The sequence below is a fragment of the Halichoeres trimaculatus genome, unplaced genomic scaffold, assembly GCF_033239565.1.
Source record: "Halichoeres trimaculatus isolate MK-OKI-2021-1 unplaced genomic scaffold, fHalTri1.1 fHalTri1_scaffold_5, whole genome shotgun sequence".
Taxonomy (NCBI): Eukaryota; Metazoa; Chordata; class Actinopteri; order Labriformes; family Labridae; genus Halichoeres; species Halichoeres trimaculatus.
Window position 1 is genome coordinate 33,167,984 of NW_027437183.1, and position 18,810 is coordinate 33,186,793.

The 18,810-nt window shown below is 42.2% G+C and overlaps 1 protein-coding gene across 2 annotated transcripts in view; it reads left to right on the forward strand.

Moving 5' to 3' along the window:
- Positions 1-437: 437 nt before the first annotated feature.
- Positions 438-18,810, forward strand: part of cux2b (cut-like homeobox 2b) — a 130,968-nt gene continuing 112,595 nt past the window's right edge. Inside the window, exon 1 of one of the 2 annotated variants that reach the window (XM_074669762.1) lies at positions 438-918. In XM_074669762.1, the coding sequence (XP_074525863.1) occupies positions 856-918 (63 nt within the window). In that variant the 5' untranslated portion in view covers positions 438-855. Of the gene's footprint in view, positions 919-1,554; positions 1,666-18,810 lie in introns of those variants that run through there. The other variant, XM_074669763.1, reaches the window with a different exon arrangement.

Consider the following 18,810-nt stretch of genomic DNA (forward strand, 5'->3'; position numbering starts at 1 on the left):
GCAGCTACAAAGTCTTTATATATGGATTTTAAAGAAAAAATATAGGGATATAACAAAACTAATACAATCTGCAATACTAAGCATAGTAAAGAGGGGGTAAAACTTGAAAAAGCATTATCTTTATGATTTATAACATTTGAGTAATTACATTTTTTTAAAGAAATGTCGAAATATCCGCTTGGAGGCCAATTTTAATCATTTTATGACAGAAAACTTCACTACACGTAGAATAATACAAATCAGTAATTAAATTAGAGAGAGCATTTCCGGTTAAAAATGTAAATCCACTTTATTTTTCTGGTATTTCGTCTTATTTTCATGGTGAGAAACCGACACCAGCATTGAGTGACACTCCTCTTATTATAAGTCAGCATGTGTCGATAATAAAGCTTATTTCCCAACACTTCCTCCAATTCGTCCCGTGTGCTCCCTTCATTAAGATATAAAAAAGTAGGCTTGGCTAAATTCCCTTTAACTCCTCTAATCTACACATCATCTCCTTCCCCTTTTCCAGACGATATCGATCAACCCGGGGCTTTACGTCAGTATTGATAACTTTGCCAAAGCAAAATCAAGTGCAATTGTCCAGTTAATGTTGAGGACGCAGACGCGGATACACTTGCGCTTTCACTACTTTTCAAAGACTTCGCCAAAATCATCCTCTGACTTTTTTTCCGCCTTCTTTCCCTTAAACAACAAACATGTTGGAGGACTTATCGGAGGAGTGTGGTGTAAAGTCTGTTTTTTATGTCCCCTTTTTTTAAAGTGGGACCTGTGATCGTTGTTTAACGAGGGGGAATCCAGCCCACATATTTATTGCAGCCGCTGAAAAAAATCTCCTCAATATCCCCCAAGATGGCCGCCGATGTAGGATCGATGTTTCAATATTGGAAGAAATTTGATCTACGGCGGCTTCAGGTTAGTGCTTTTCTCACCTTTCTCGACTTATTTCTGCAGCGGTATGTCTTTTTACTGCACTCTACTGCGTGTTATCTTATTTTGGGCGCATGTAAGGCGAAAGCTAGCGGCGTTTGCATTGATAGTTATTAGAAATTGATCCCTCTTCTGCCTTTGTTCAGTTCAATCATTGATCAGCGGTGGAGCGACCGTGGAGCAGCACAGCCTCTGTTAGCCACACCGATCTGGGATCAGCACCGCGGACAGCACTGATGTTTACACGCGTTTAGCTTTTCGGCTTTTTTACTCTTTATTGTGCTCGACACGCACCGCCGTACTTACATGTGCGGAAACTTTTAATGCGCCGCGAATCTCTGTTCTTGGACGTAGGCTGTAACTTTTTCACCCAGCTTAATGTTTTATGCGGTTTGTGTCGACGGCCGTTGCGTTGCTGCTGCATCTTTCAGTAGGCTATAGTACAATTCTTACTATTTCACATTTTGTGTGATGGAGAATTTGCATGTCTGGAAGTTTCATTTGTGATCAGGAAAGTTTATTTTGTGGACAAACGGCGTTAAGCTCGGACATTTGATGCAGGAGGGATATTTTCGGTTTGTGTTTACTGTACATTTAGAGCCGTTAGGCGGAAAGGTAGCGCGACATACAGCATGTTAGTTATCAAACACGGTGTTTAACGGCTGGAGCTGGGCTGAAAATGTTTTCACTTTTTTAATTTTTAATTTTTTAGCCGAATATCGACTGTAGCAGGTGAGCAGTTTGTCCGTCTCACAGCCGTTACATGTACCTACACAGTCCGGTGTGGTAGCACCTCACCTCCGTAGCCTCTCTCCTAACTCCCTGCGCTGAAAGTTGCATTTAAAAACCACAATGCTGACAGGTTATGCGCTAAGCAAACGTTGGAATAAGGTTGAGCAAGCTAAAGGCTGTTTCCAGTGTCCACTCCCCCCTCCTCTCCTCTCTCCTGAAGCCGCATAGGGCTGCTCGGCCGGGGGGGCTGTGTAATTGTATTCCCCGCTAATGTTTGTAAATCAGCCTCGGCCGGCGCAAGGGCAGCGTCTGTGCCGTTTGACTGATGTTCTGTAACATGAGAAATGACAGGAGCATGGCAGTCCGGGTTCCTTTGGAAAAGCCTACCGAGGAGGAGAAATCAGATCTGGTGGCTCTCGGTTGTCTTGTGTTGGTCGAGTGTTATTCCAGCTTTCAGCCGCTGGACCTCTCTCTCATCTGAGGCTGGGAGAGCTATTGTTGTTGCGGCTTCATGTACGCGTCCTCCCCGCATGCTCCCATCCTGGCTCACCCTGGCTCCGGATGACCGTCTTACATTTTTGATGGATGTGTACATTCAGGGTTTTTCCTTTTTTTTTTTTTTTTTATTAAATGTGACTGAGGAGACTAGGAGCTAAATCTGAACTGCCCCTAAAGGATACCCAGGCTATTACCCAGTGTCATGAGCAGTGGTGTAGAGGTATATAATAAAAGGGCTAGCCTTCAGTCAGTGATATGAAAAGCATATACCTTCATGATTGTGTTCCCTTAGATGACCCTAATGTCACTCAGTATTATCTGTGAATCAATAAACCTCCAGCAGGCAGCTAAATAACCTCTCAAATGAGGAAGAGGTGCATCAGATTAAATCAGGTGGACTTCAGGTTGCATCTACATGTGTACATAACACACCTCAGTGAGCACAGTGAACACAGAAAATGCAAAAACTACTCCTAAAATCTTTAATGCACATGTAGAATTGCCAGTTAGTTGATCATGTGAAGTTTGACGGCCTTTTTGACAGTTTAAAATCCCACATCTGCATTAAAATAGTGAAGTTTTCTTCGCTTATGTTTCAGCTCAACATTTCAGGACAGTGCTCCCTTATCGTCATCACCTCTGATAAAATACCTGGTTGAAAACATGCCTGTAACTTCTGTCAGAGATCACAAAAATTCAGTCACGCAGCCAGTTTCCTGAGATCATACAGAATAGTTTGAGAGATCCGCGGACATCTACGAGCAGTATACCCAAGCAGCACAAGATATCATAACGTTGAACTGAGTGTGCAGTTTTTTTAGCCTCTGTGTAGTAGATTTTGTGCCTCTGAGTTGTACAGGATGAATAATTCACCTGCAGGCGGATGAAAAGAGGGCAGGGAAAGTGCGAAGCGCTGAGGTGGAGTGACCTTGGTTCCTGCTGGCTGCAGGTCACCCGGCCGTTGCTGTGGTAATCATTCACACCAGCCAGATGGCATTTCCGTGGGCGAGCATGAAAAGGACGGGTCAGGGTCTGTCCTGCCAGGTCCTGCCAGGCCCACAAACAACTCTGGGCCAATACAGTACCTGGAGTGAGACAGGGAGAGGAGGAGAGCGTTGGGCCTTGTGCACAGTGTGCAGAGCCAGGTGATGTGAATCCGCTCTGATGAGCTTTTTATCATTAATTTGTCGCACACATAATTACCTTTAATTGCCTTAGAAAGAAGCGGTTCATCAGAACATCATCAAAGCAGGACTTTTGTTTGATTTTACTTGAGAAAACTTGGGCTGCATGCCTCTACTACCAGTTACTTTTATCCTCTGTTGTTTTAAGCGATGTTGCAATGCTGCGCTCATACGGCGAAATAATTCTCTGCTTATTTGTTGCCACTTTTTCGCCGTGTTTCTTCTTCTTCTCTCTTCCATGAATCTGAGAGGCAGTGGGGGTTTTAGATCAGGAACAAAAGCTTGTGATTGTACTACATTTAGCATGACTCAGTTGCTCTGGTGTCAGCTCTAATCCGCACACAGAGACAACAGTATTGCCAAACAGTGAAATTGCTTTGCAGCCTGTGAGCCTGGCTGCCTCCGCTGCCAGCCTGCTCTGTGTGCTGTTTGCCAGTAGCTCCCACACACACACGCACACACACACACACACACACACACACACACACAACAACAACCCTGCAATCTCAAATTGGCTGTGAAAATCGGTCTCTGTCTCCCTTTCATTCATGCTTTCATATATTTGTTTGCTGATATTGTTAATGTCAAACGCATCAGCATAATCTCATTGTAGTGAGGAGTCAGTCAGAGCAGAGCACAGCGTCTCAGATCTGGTTTTATTTTTATAATGACTGTATCTCTGTATTCTCATGCTGTGCCTTAAAGCTGACCTCCTCACTGGGTGCTATATGTGCTCATTATCTCATTTCTCAAGCCTTGTCTTCTTTTGTCAGGTCTTTAGCAGATTAAGCGCCGTGTTTAAATGTTAAAGCTACCACATCATCATAATCAGCGCTGGTTTGAGTCACGCGTGCCTCCCGTATAAACATTTCTTAACATTGCCTTCATTATTAGCACTTCTCTGAATCGATGGGTGGGGCATGTCTGTCGCGGTCCCCTCTCCGCCGGGTTGGCCCTGTATTCCTTTTGACAGGGACAACAAAGCAAATAAGAAAGGAAGGAGCTTTTACAGGACTATCTGGGCCAAATTGAGATGTGAAATCCAGGCGCTGTAACCCTGGTACATAAAACGGAGGGAACATTAGAGAGGGAGAGGAGTGGAACAGACTTCAGCATTAAGCTGTTTAACCTCTCTGTGTAGCATTAGTGGTAGAGACTTCAAAGCAGATGCTTCAGCGTTGGAAGCAGAATGACAAATGGGTTTAGAGACAGCTACGGTGAGCATTCTCACAGGAAGACTAGGCCTGTCATTAATGTCAGCTTAATCACTTTGACCTTCCTTCAAGTAGATTTCCATACCTATCCAATCATTTTGCTTTGCTTGTGCTCCTCAGTGCAGACTGCTGGATGTGCTGCTGTTTGATAAGCCCGGGTGTGAGGATGTTACTGTCTGTATCAGTGATTGTGAACTTGAATCATCCTGAAAGCTGTGATATTAAAGGATTGCTTCATGCAAACTACACGAAAAAGACTCTCACTTTCTATTAGAGGCGTCCTGCCATGCATTAAGCTTTTTCCCCTTGCTTAATTTTTGGTGCAAATGTTTCTGTGATTGCTTCCTCTGCAGCAACGCGAGGGCAGGGAGTGCCTTTAAATCTCAGGTGCTGGTAGGCACCGTCCAGCACCCTGACCCTGGCCCTCTCATACTGTGTACAAGCACTAGTGTACAAGTGTGTGCTGGAAAAACAGAGGTGTTAGTGCGCCATGTTTGGATAGAAAAGGAAGAAAGTTTTAAGAAATCGTCCGTCTTTGGTGTGCTGTAACTCGAGGAGGGACCACAGAGAACTCCTACCAAGGCAGATTTCTTCTAATAATTCACATTAAAACATCAAAATCAAAGATGGGCATCATGAAAAGCAGTCTTCAGTTTTTTTTAAGTGCTGCACTGCAAAAAACTGAAATCTTATCAAGTGTTTTTGTCTTTTTTTAAGTAAAAATTGTCTTGTTATACTCGATATGAGCCACTTTCAACTTATCAATCCAGAAAAATGTCTTGTTTCAAGAGTACAAAAATGAGGTTTGACTCGCTTGTAACCAGTAAAAAAAATCTGCCAATGGAACAAGAAAAAATTGCTTAAAAATTTCCTTGAGACTAGAACACTTTCTTAATACAAGTAACTTTTCTCTTGTTCCATTGGCAGATTTTTTTTTACTGGTTACGAGCAATTCAGACCTCATTTTTGTCCTTAAATAACTTGAAACAAGACATTTTTCTGGATTGGTCATATGAATTTGGCTCATATTGAGTCTAAAAAGGAATTTTCTACTGAAAATAAGACAAAAACACTTGATAAGATTTCAGTTTTTGCAGTGTGTAAAAGCTTCTGGACACACAGATGATCAGAGTTGCTTGCACCGTACTTTCCCATAACACACTTTAACAGAGACTGAAATGGGAAAAGAAGGCTTTTTGAAACACTACACAACAAAGTCATTAACTAAGGCTCAGTTGGGTGTTGATTACTCAAAGCCAGAGAAAATGAAACCATCTCTAGACGTGGTTACCTCCAGTGTAATGCCTTTCTTTAAACCGCATTTTGACCGGGAGCTTCAATAGTTTGCGTTTAAAACACTAAATGTTGGCTACGTGTTGAGAATTTTGACGTTGTATTGTTTCCGTCGTTGTCTGCTACCTGCTCTCTGTTTCAGCGCCTCTTCCTGAGAAGCCTTGTGCCAAAAAAGCAGCACCCCCGATACTTCAGCGGGAGCGCCCCCTTGGTAGTTGACAGTGCTTCATAGCAAGAGACGCCAGATTTTTCATAGCAGTGCATTCTCCGTTCTGCTCGCCCCTAGGCTGCAGCAATTGCTTTGCAGGAGTAAATAACCAGCTTTAACAAAACTTCAGGGACACATTAGTCTGCTGGAGGACGGCTCCATGGCGGTAGGGCAGCCTCTTCTTCCCTCGCAGTGAGGCAGGCGGAAGCATCAAGAGGGAAGAGGTAATGGCTCATCGGCATGGGTACAAAGCTGTGTCCTCTCTCCCCGCTGACAGCCAGTCCCAGACCCAGCAAGTCCATATTGAGCCGCGTTTCTCCACCGCGGCCTTGGCTTTATTTGTTTTGACCGTCTGATGCCACTGCAGACTTCTGCAGACTATTGAGCACCCGTCTTTCCTTGTTCATTTTACCGGGCTCTCAATGAATCCCTCTGCCCCCCCCACCTCACCACCTCCCTGTGTCTCTGTGTCTATCGCTGCCTTGCATGCCTCACTTTGTACTTGGCAGGCTTTCACTTGCTGTTTTTCATTCCTCTATTGTCCATTTTGTCCTTCATGATTTCAAAAACACACCTTTCTCTCTAACGTGCAGGTGCCATGCTTTTTATTTTTTATCATTTTTTTAACACAATGTGTGTTCTGATGTTGGCTGTCATGTAGCTTAAGTTAGCATGGTGTGAAGGGTGCTCCTGGGCCCGGCACACTCATGAGATCAATGCTTCACTAACCTTCTCCAGGTTGTCTTTGGGGAGCTCCGGCGCTCTCATTATGTGCCACTGCTCACAGTGTGTTTACCACATGAGAGGAATAGTCGTCTTTTGCAGGCCACCCATTTGTAAAGCCCATTTGTCCTCATTTAAGTGGGGAAGAGGACCCGAGTAGACGGCCTCTTGGTGGTCTTTTGAGTATTAAAGCAGCATTTGTTATTACTAAGCAGATGTGCTCTTATTTGTCAAAATAACACAAAAGGTGTGTTATGGCAAAAGCAGATGGATAAGGCTTGTTGTGTTAGCGGGTCTTGTCTTTGTGCAGCTGCTACCCCCACACAGTTAATTACTCTCTTATTCATCCCCAACAATGGGAGGGAATAGAATAAATCTGAGCCGCACACTCTCGCTTCTTCACCAGGAAGGTGCAGACTGGGACCCTAAAGCAGGCGAGTGGCTTCAAGAGGTACAGTTTATCATTTTTAATGGAGAGGAACAGGAAGTGGAGACGTGAAGCTGGGCTCCTGTGATTTATACAGCGCCTCAGTTAGAGGGAGAAAAAGAGCAAGTCTATCTCCCTGTCCACACCTCCGGTTTGTAGTCGCTCACGCTAAATTCTCAGCTCCTTTTCAACACCACCAAAATACACTTACACCTTGTCAAAGCTTCTCCACGGGGGGAGCAGCCCAGCACCAGAAATGCCTCTCCTAGCATCAGATTTGAGGTAAAATACCGCTTAACTCATTTACGTTCCGTTTTTAACGCCAACAATCAGGTGTGATGGATGAATCCTCCCAGAATCCGCCTCCATCCCTCCAGCACGCGCTCACTTCCTCAGGTTTTTGTTGTTCCCTGAAAAGCCCAGTGATGTCATGCCTCCATTGTCACCTGTTCATTTGCTTTGGTAGTGGAGGGCATCGGGGTATTGATTAGGCTTTGCAACTGTGTTAGCAGCTCTGCCTGTGTGTAATATAGGCCCTGAGGCTACTCTGTCTTTCCGTTCAGTCTCACGAGTGCTTTCCAGACCTTGTAATCTTAATTAAATATGCAACTTCTGATCGCAACAGGGTCACTACTTCTGCATTTAAACATGGTCACAGATCCCTCGCCCACCCCCAGCTGAGGAAACAGACAGACATTTAGAATCTTAATGCAAATCGGGAGAAAAGAACAAAGAAGTGAAATGAGTCGCTCCTTTTTCAATTTCCCTTGTTAGCCTCCCGCTGCATTCCCCCTATACGTTTTTTTTTTCTTTCCAGATGAGTTTTATGATATTTTCCTCCCCTCCCTTCTTCATCTCCAACGCTTTTTGCTTCTCTCCCGCTCTCACTCCTCGGCAGTTTTCCCCAGACAGGTTCCACAGTGTTTTAGAGGGGATGGATTTAATTGCTCTGTGGGGATTGGTTGGCTGTGCCGGGCTCGGCTGTTTAATTAGTGTACCCTGCCGGGATTGGTTTAATGCTTCATGATCTTGAAATTGTCTGATTGTTCAGCCCTCTGGGGACACTCCCTGCCTACGTAGGCCAGCAGGTTTAGCTAAACATTGCTCCAGGCTGCTGCTGTATGCAGCAGGAGGATGAGAGCGCCCCAGGAACCTGAAGTTGGCTGAGGTGGGGCGTGAACTTGTTTGACAAACGAGGGGACGTGGATGGAGCTGGACAGACCTCACAGGAGTGTTTGAGTATCTCAGCTTGGTGCTCTATGAAAACCATCCCATTGACTATTAATGCACTACCAATATTTAAACTGTGCTGGTGTTTCTTTATGATAAGCAGGCACATCATTTTCACTGCAGCCGAGTAAAATAATTAGCCATGCGTTCACTGCTTGTCCCACACAGTTCGGCGTTTCTGCTCAAATATCTGATGGATTTCATATTTCCTTCCTTCTACACGTTTCCTTGACCTGATTCGAACGTGGAAGGATCTGTGCAGCCATGAGGCCTCCAGGACTTCCTGTGTATCCCAGAATGATGTGCTTGGTCACCTTGAGTGAAGGGAAATTGCATTTGTGTAAATGGGAGCAGGGTGTGTCTTAGTCTCATGGCTCGCCCTTGGTTTGGCTCAATCATGGCGGTGGCGTTGACCTCAGCCGTAAATGTGCACGACATCAGATCCTGAATGAGGTGAGGGTGTGTGTTGTGCAGGTGTAGTCTGGGAGACGGCTCTTGCTGAAGGCTGAACTCATCTGCTTCATCAGACTCATCGAGCTCATTCACTCAAAGAACTCAACCTTTGAGTGCATAAATCTCCTGCAGATGATAATCGGAATACCTTCGTCTCTGCCTGGACTCTGTAATGTGTTTGTCCTCACAGTGACGGATAGCTGGGTGTTCTGGAGTAACAATGATTACTTTTTGTCTGAGAGCTTCTCCTGCAGGTAGATGTCATGCAGATCTCTCAGCTCTTCACCTGGGGGTCAGTGTTTGGCCAGGACAGCCAGCTGCAGACCTCCACTCTTAGCGGAGTCTTGTAGAGGCTCCACTCCTCCACCGTCAAAAGGAAGTGATACTGGGATATGAAGTAAAACTTTCAAAATTAAAGTTGTCTTTAAAGTTACGTTGGGTATTCGCATCCAATTTTTCTGCGTTTTGTTTGCCTTGGTCAACCTGATTCCTTGATCATGTTACGTTAAGAAAAAAAACCCAGATAAAATGTGTCTTTTCAATAACACAACATGAACTGGTGGGTAGGGATGGATACCTTTATAGGTACCGACCAAATTCTGTCAAAAGCACCGGATATAGATTCAAGTAAAATCAAAAGGTACTATGTTTAGGTACCTAAATGCATCTTTGTGACTGTGAGGAAGTGGAAAAGTAGACGGTTTTCCATACTGGACATAAACACAGCATTGCAAGGTTACATAGTGAGGAATATAAATGTTAAATTGAAAGAAAATATTTTATTATAAAACAAATTGATATTTTTCACCACATAAACACGAAAAAAGTACCGACAATTGGTACGGTTGAGTACCGGTACCAATTGCCAGGTACTGGGCATCGGTACCGTATCGTTTCATATGTGAAAGGTACCCATCCCTACTGATGGGCACCTTTGTTTGGTGTAATGATCTCATTTCCATTTCCTCATTTGTTTCATGCCCCAGCTATCTTAGCTTAGCACATGATAACAGTTTCCCCAGGAAAACTTTGATTCAGGATTATCCACTTTAAGTTTTACTGAAGAATTGAACACACTAAGAAATGTACTCTCTCACAGGAGATTCCAATTTTATACATTCAACATGTTATACATCTCCTAATAAACCAAAAGCAATGGAAAAAATAGCACTAGCTTGATGCTAACATACATGAAAATTGCATTTATATGCTATTGGTTAGCATATATTGCTATAAATTCAGTTTTAAACCAGAATTTCAACTTTCATCACTGACACATATCATATTTAGACTCTGTAAACAAACTCAAAATGTCCAAATACTAACAGACAAATGTTTTCCAACAGGAAAATGAAATAAAACTTACATAGAGGATATGGCTCAAATTATCGCTATTACCACTTTAAGACACTAGAGGGCCTACTTCAGTCAATAAAGTACAACAAAACAATTAGGGATGCATAATTTATCGGTATCAATATCGGTATCAGCTGATGTTGGTCATTTTTTTACCATATCGGTGTTGGCCGATGTGTAAAAGTGGGCCGATATTTACTCATTAGCTGCCAGACATTTTTAGAGCATCTTTAAAGATCGCTCAATATATTGTTCAATATTGTTTTCTATGACTATGTAAACACCAAAACTACATAAGAAGAGTGGACAAGAAGTTTGAAAATAAAAGGAGATATTGAAAAAAAGCATTATTTGTGATTTTTAGTATGTTCACAATTTGATTGATATCGATTATTGGCCATAACAGCAATATTAATACTGGATATCAATATCGGCCAAAATTTCTATATTGCTGCCTCCCCAAAAACAATAAATTGACAATCAGTTGACCATTTTCAAATTTATTCAATTGTTATCTCTTTGTTAGCTCAAAAATGTTTTTCCTTTATTTGGTATATTTTCTTTTTTTGTTTAACTTTACATCATTACGTCACTTCCTTCTGACACTTCCTTCCTCCGAGGGAGTCAGCTGAGAGTGGAGGTCTGCAGCTGGACCCCTCTGGTGTTTGGTGCTCGTACTCACCGTTGTGTTTACATCCTCAGGGACACGGTGTGGATGCACATGATCACCGAGGTGATAGACCACATGGCAACCCAACCTGTTCCCAAATGAGAGTCACACCCTGAGCCCAGCCTCACCCCCCCTCTCTGTGTGTCTCTCTGGGGGAGATGCCCTGATTACTGAGTGACTTTGTGCTGAAGTGGAGGGCCCTCTCCAGCTGTTGGGATTGTTTGTGCAATGATGATAAGAGGTTGTGAGTAATCAGAGTTGGGTTGTGTAGACAATCTTTTAATCTTTCCATTATGAATGTTGCTCAGCCATGTCTGAACATTTTATCCGTTTGTGATAAATGTGACTTACTGCTCTTCCTTTTCATTTAGCCTAAAATAGTTGGACTACAGCAGCATAACCCGCGGTCTGTCCCACATATTCGTTGTTTTCTGTTGTTTTAAGGAGGGAACCTCAGGTCAAATGTGGATCATGATCAAAGTCAACAATGCAGCTTTTTCATAAAAAAGCCTGGAGACTTAATATTGCAGAGCTGGTTCACCTTCAGAGATAAAAATATTATTGCCTCTCCACACCCTCCCCCCCACCGCCTTTCGGACTGAGTGCGAGTCCAGCGTCCGTCTAGACGTGCAGCATCATTAACCTGCTGCGACCTCAGCCCCTGATGAATTCGCTCTCACATCCCCTGCAGCCCGGCGTTAGCAGCCCTCCTCCTGTCCACTGGGAGCTGGGGCTCCTCTGGACCGGCCATTAGAGCCACCAGCCTTTACTGGCAGGCATTAATAGGCCGAGTGTCCGGAGCCGCTCTCAGACTGCTGAATAATTCAGAGCGTCTGGGCCATGTCTAGTCCCGGGGCGCAGGGGGAAGTGAACTGGGGAGCAGGGTGCAGGGGGCTGCATGGAGGTGCAGGGGTTAATAACAGGTCTGCCTCTATGTGTCAGCAGCTGCTCAACCCCCTCCACCCCCCAAGCTCACCCAACCCCACCCAACGTATGAAAGAATCCTATTCAGTTGATTAGATTTTTCAAAATGGATCAATTTTTAATCAGCGGAGCATCTGACTACGCTCAATACCACTGTCGCTGGGAAGACAGTTGCTGGACAGCCGTCTTTATTTACAGGAATGTTTGTTTTTTACTGTATGCAGATGTAGAGGCAGGAAATGGCTTGCTCAGACCACTGCACCACTGCAGTCCCTGCTCCGTCCACGCAGGGGTCTGGCCTCATCATGCATATCTGCACCAACAACAACAACATCACCAAGGCTGCAGCAAACCTGCGCTCTCAGACCCTGCACTTTGGTAGATGAGTTGTGAATATATTTACATGGGAGCAGAAAGGTGGATCAGTCTTTGGTCTGCTCCTGTGTGAGCGTGGCTCTGTCTAAAGAGACTCCTCTTAGCCATTTACATCTGCATAAGTAGTGAGTAGGAGTGAAGAGGCAACAAACTAGCTGTTATACTGCCATCAAAATTTCATTGGGCTGTGGGGAGACCCTAACATGTTAAATAACGAGGAGCCAATAAACTTAATGTTCAGAACCTCTCCGCAACTGCTGACAATGTCTCGTTATGACTTGGTACGTAGGTAGAGGATCATCCTTCATCAGAGTGTGCTTCATTTTCACACATCTGGTTCTTAGATACTCAAATACTCTTTGTGTTGGGATTGGCATACCTCTGAGTATCCAGAGAACAGACTGCACAACTTTCTATCAACAACGAACATCCTTGTCTTCAGCAGCTTTAAGACGCAGACAGTAACATGTAACATTGAAATTATACTCATTAACCATCCTCACATGGCAGCAAATAACGTTAATAAAAATAAATATAACAGTTTTTTTTTTTACTTTATTCAGAAATGTTTGAGGTAAATTCTTAAAAAAAAAAACCTTTCAGTGCACATTTCTTTTTGTACCACAACATTTTCCTCTAAACAAGGTCAAATCAGGCAGTAAGAGATCAATATTGATCCGTCCTGATGGGGTTAAATCAATATATCCAAGTCAAAAAGGTTAATCAATAACGCCGACAGAATTAATGCTGCACATGCACAATATCATCTTCTCCATACGGCCTTAAAAATATTGAGTCAGCCTTCATCTGAAAATAGATTGAGGACTTCACAGTAAAAACAACATCTGTCTCTTTCAGTGTCATTATTTGTATTAAAAAAAAAAACTTAACGAGCACAGGTCCTTTCACCTTTGATAGATTTAATACTCTGTCAAAGTAATTAAAGCGTTTGTTTTGTCTTTTAATATCTTGAAATGAGAGATATTTTCTAGACTTGTCCAGTATATGTGGCTCAAGATAGACTAAAATGCTTAGATTTCTGTTTTTGCTGTTAATAAACCAAGACAGTTGTGCTTTGTTCCTGTGACTCTAAACTACCAGCGTTACTTTTAGATCTGAATCTGACTCTAACATTGCAGGTATCAGAAAAAAAAAGACACAAACCTTCCTGAAACTTTATAACATGCAAAGTTTTATAACCAATTCTCTCTTGCAATAGAGTAAAGGGTTAATAAACAACTAAGCAACTTTGCACCATCACGTCTGGTTTAACCACTGTTACGCATCACTTCAATGGATGATTCGTAGTTTTTTAAAGTAGGATTGAAATGTAGCAGACTTATCTTGTTTTTAGCAGAGCGACAAGACTCTAACTGGGACCTGAATGTGAACAAGCAGAGCAGCAGCCAATTTAACATATTATCAACATATTCTTATGTTTTAGATATCAAAGACAGTGTATTCATGATATGAACCACCCCTTTAAAAACAGAATTACAAAGACTGAGAGTAAATCTTAAAGAGGTGTAATTGTACTTTTGATGAAGCTTCCTATTGTCTCTCTGGTGCCCCTGTAAAAGCTTTACATGAGCCATATATATATATATATATATATATATAGCCATATATATATATATATATATATATATATATATATATATATATATATATATATATATATATATATATATATATATATATATATATATATATATATATATATATATATATATATATTGTTATTATTTATTTATTTTTTTTCTTACAATAATGTTTCGGAAAACCCTAATTTCAGTTTCTGTCTCAAATTTTTTTTTTGGCTGCTGTCTCTTTAAGACTCCCCGCTCCACAAACCCCCTTCCACTGATTGGCTGGCCTTAGTGTTTGAGGCCCACCCCTCCAATGTGTGTTGATCCAGTCAGAAGATCCTCTTGTGATGGCCTCATCATTTCAGCAAGATCTTTTGAAGGTCTCATGCTATCTTTGGAACGTAGTGTTTTGATCAGTTTAAAGACAGATTCAGGAATTTTTGCAACATATGAATTTAAATAGGTTTAAAAACCACCATGAGTTTATCCTTAACATCCAGCTTTGTTACTTAATATCCATGTTAAAGATAAAGGAAAGCAGAATACCCCCTCTTCAAGGTCTTTGTTTCGGTTGACATGACTTAATTCCTATTCAACCTGAGGAATGCACAACTTCCTTACAACCACAATTAAAGTAATTTTCCTAAAGATGTGCATGGTGAAGCTTGAAGCTTGAATCAACTGTTTTGGAGACAAAGTGATATTCAGATGGTATTTGAAGCTGACATGTTGGTGGTATGATATGGGCAAAAATATGAATCTAAATGGAAAATGTGCACAAGCAGTGAAATGTCTGCACCTCAGAACCTGTGGAAAAGATGAACTGTATGCTGTACAGTATTTCTCTGAGGAAAGAAAAGATTGAACTGAGAGACAAAGCAGAAAGACGTCTGTTTGTAACTACAGTAACACCACATCTGAGCTTTGCTCTGTTTTTTTTTTTTTAAACAAGTACCAGACCACTTCATAGTCATGAAAGATAAAAGACTGAGCAGATGACACAGATCAATACAACAGAAGGACACTGAGGCAGTGATGGAAAAGCTGAAATGAAATAAACAGGAGGTTTCAGCAACAGAGACACTAAAACAATCGTCAGGATGAACCAATCCAACATACAGCATTTAAACCCAGATCTGAGTCGCTGAGGAAGACTCTGCCAGGGATGGCTCAATCACCACCACGCATTATTTATGTGGCATTGAGGATTATGATTGATTTGTTCCATTGATACAGAACAGTTGGTACATGCTGTACATATAGAGATGAATTTACTCTGAGAAAGGCCAGTGTGAAGTTATCAGCTCACAGAGGAACCGTGGAATCATCAGAAAGTCTCTGACTGATGAATGATCCTGTTTTTAAACACACTGACTGCAGGGTGTGTCTTTATGACACACTGAATGACATATTGATCAAACGGCATATTGGCTCGTGGCGTAAGGAAAGACTGGCTCTGTGATTTAATGATGTGTTATTGAATTATTTTGATGATAACCTAATGGCATGTTGGCGTCATGGTGCACAGGCTCATAGATACGACTACATGTTTGCGTTGTGTCGTCTCTGGCTCTTGCTTGTTCATGTTCAGTTTCGTCCTCTGTTGAAGTGCTCTCCTCTGCAGTACTGAGTAAACTGATACATGCTCCTTACAATCAATGAAACGCCATTGATATTTTCACTTCAGGTTTGAGAGTGTAGCATTCAGGAAACGTTCTGACATAAACGAAACCTCGCAAGCTGGAACAAGATCATCCTTAGTACTCAAAATAATTGATTTATAGGCTCACTTTTATAAACTTGCCAGTTCATAATCCAGGATTTAAGTTGAGGTTACCAGCGCCAGAGTTGTTAATTTTTAAAATGCTGTTTCTCACTCCTTCTCTGAGTTTAGCAGTTAGAAGAGAGATCTTGGTTTTTCTCTTTAAAAAATAATTTTTTTAGATTTCTTTTGTAGTTTTTGTAGTAATGGCCTGTTTTACTCCCTTTACGTATCCGTCCTTTTCATATGATGTTCCTGTCCCTGCTTACATCATTCCATGCGTCCTTTACGTTGACAACCAACATGGCGACTGTGGAGGAGGTGTTGCTGAAGTACCTCTTGCATAAAAGACAAAAACGAAGGCAGCATTGTAGGAGGCGGTGGTTAGTGAGGCCGTTGGATACATCTCCTTTGAAGGTCTGTGATTGCTTTTTCTTCTTTGTGTTTTACTGGAGCTATATATTGGGTAGTAACAGCAACACTGCCCCCATGGCTCCCAGTGGTACTGTTCCATTTGGCCCATCTCCATAATCTTTATGGAAACCTGGAGAATTATGGACAAAATAAATGTGGAGCATGGGCAGAAGGCTCTGTGCATATCTGTATTGAATGTTAAGAATAAGTAAGCCTTAATGGTGGACACTAGAGCTGGACTGTCAAACTGAAAAAAAGACGTCAGAGCAGAAGAAAGATACACAGTAGAGTGATGAGGATTGGCTAAAACATGGGTTAATCTGTTTGTGCTAATGTTCATTCTAATCCACAGTCAGCAGTTATTCTGCAGTGGTCTGTTCAAACTAGAGAGTCTATCAATAAATGAAGAGTGAGGTTACGTTAGCTCTGCTTGGTAGATGACTGGCAGGACATACCCATTACAGACACTTCTTAGAGCACTGGGTTGTTGGTATAGCTAGACAGACAATCTGCTCATCTTCTGAACATTAAAGTAAAAACTCAGTTTTTGAAGTCAGATTTTTGTCACCTTTCAAAGAATAGCTCTGCTAACTACAAATAAATACATTACCTCATTGCATTACATCCTGGGAAAAGTCACTTTCTATTACTGTGGATAAAGGTGCTCATGGGAAATGAAGTCTCTATCCCAGAATTTTTTTTTAGCTTTGGTGTTACCACCACAACTCTTAAGAGGGTAAAGGAAGTAACATAAGCCAGGTGTTAAAGGCAAATCAGGAATGTTTAAAGAAAATAAATAGTAGAAGGAAGAATTTAACTAAAGTTTATTCATCAAATTAAATCCAGTTAACAAACAACCTTGTAACAAAACAAACTTTACGAACAATCGAACATCAGGGGGATAACAAATCTAACAACAATCTCCAATAAAGAGCAGAGCTAAGACGGGACTTTTGGGTGACAGGCCACTGCAGGTCAGCCGCTCCCGCCCCAAACTCCAGCCAGCCCGAAACCCTCCCTTCCCATCGGTGGACGCCCAGCAACCCCCAATTAAGGCTGATCGATTTTGGAAAATAATCTAATTGCGATTTTTTCAGACCAATATTGCGATTGCGATTTTGCATACGATTTTTTTTGGGGGACATTTATCTTCTGCATTGTTCACTTAACACAAGTTTTAGGTCATTATGTAGTAAGACTAACACGACAAAAGATACTGTTAACATTTAAACAAGTCTTTTTTGCATTTCTTAAATAAAAAAGAAAAAGGAACACTATAAAAAATTACTGACTTCCAGTTGTCAGTAAGAGTAACAAACCATACAGAACAAAGTGAATAAGGGGTATGGCTCTGCCGGCCACGATCATTCTACTGGATGGAGCTTTGTAGCTCACATGGGTTTTTTTTGCCCCCCAAAAAACAGCATTTTGACTTTTGCTGGTTAAGGGAGGACAAGTTCAAGTTAATTTACTTCCTCCAGGTTTGTGTACATGAAACTTTTTTTTTTTTTTTTTAATCGCAGCCTTTGCGATTTGAAAAATCGATTAATTGTTCAGCCTTACCTCCAATCACCCGCACCACCCGGCAGCCCAGGAAGAGGGGAAAAAAAACCCACACACCCGGCACACCCACACACACCCAGAGACACACACCCAGCAGCACACATCAGAGACCAGGACCATAACATCTGGCCACAGGTGTCACTGCAGTCAACGCCAAACAGAAACCCCTTACAGTGCCTTTAAAGTGATAAATTTCTGACAATAAAGTAATCAAAGGAGAAACTTTTGCAGCCTGGCTTTTCATGCCACAGTCTGAAGAAATCTCATTGTGCACCTCTTGGGAAGCATTTTGCAGAGTTCAGACCCGATCAAAACAAAACCTTTCTTCCATCTAATCCTCACCCTTAAATGTCAAACTAGCGCTAAAAGAAGCATCGCTTTCAATGAGGAGCACTCATTTTTCGCTCGCTAATGAAAATGTTTTGAACCTCTTTGCTGCTGTGCCATTGGCGTTGTTTTCTGCCTTTGCTCTCTCTGATTACAGAACTGTACGAGCTGTGTGAGATTTCTGAATCCTGAGCTGATTGCGCGCCTGTAGCCATGCACCTTCTCTGCTTTCGTCTCCAGACCCCTCTCCCCTGATAGCCTCCTTTTATTTCTAGCACAGGAAGATGCAGTGCTCTTTATATGCAGTTATGCTGAATAGGTGCTGATGTATGGTGAAAACCAGGTGCCCTGTCAAAATGTGCAGTGGATCGGCAGTAACACAGTTCAGTTTTAATATGCTATCAATCAGCCCCTGGATTCATTTGTACATACAGTATTGAGTCCACTGTTCCCCGGACTATCACCAGTGTGCTGGTGTTTCGCTGCTCTCATGTCCTCCAACAGTGTGTCCCCATTGTCTGTTTGTCTGTTTAATATGCAAAGGCGGTCATTCAGGGAGTCATTTTGGACCAGTGTAAACGAATCGGCAACAATGATTAGCTGGCGCTGCAGAGGAAGTGTCCATCATTGTGTTAGCGCATTTGGAGACCATCCCTCCTCCCTGAGGTCATCTCACCGCCGCTCTCTGAAAACACCCAAACAGCAGTGGAGTAAATACACTGTAAGTGGAGGTACTTAATGGGGGATTTTGCATGCTTAATTGAAAGTATGGATTGAAGGTCCATTAAGAGACATCAGTGTCTCGAAGTCCAGCTTATAGTTTGAATATGCCTGAAATGGATTGATCCATTGACTTCCTGGCTTTCCCGTGTAAGAGAAGTAATTAGACACAAAGAGCACAATAGCATTTGAAGACGATTGGAAAACAGGAAATA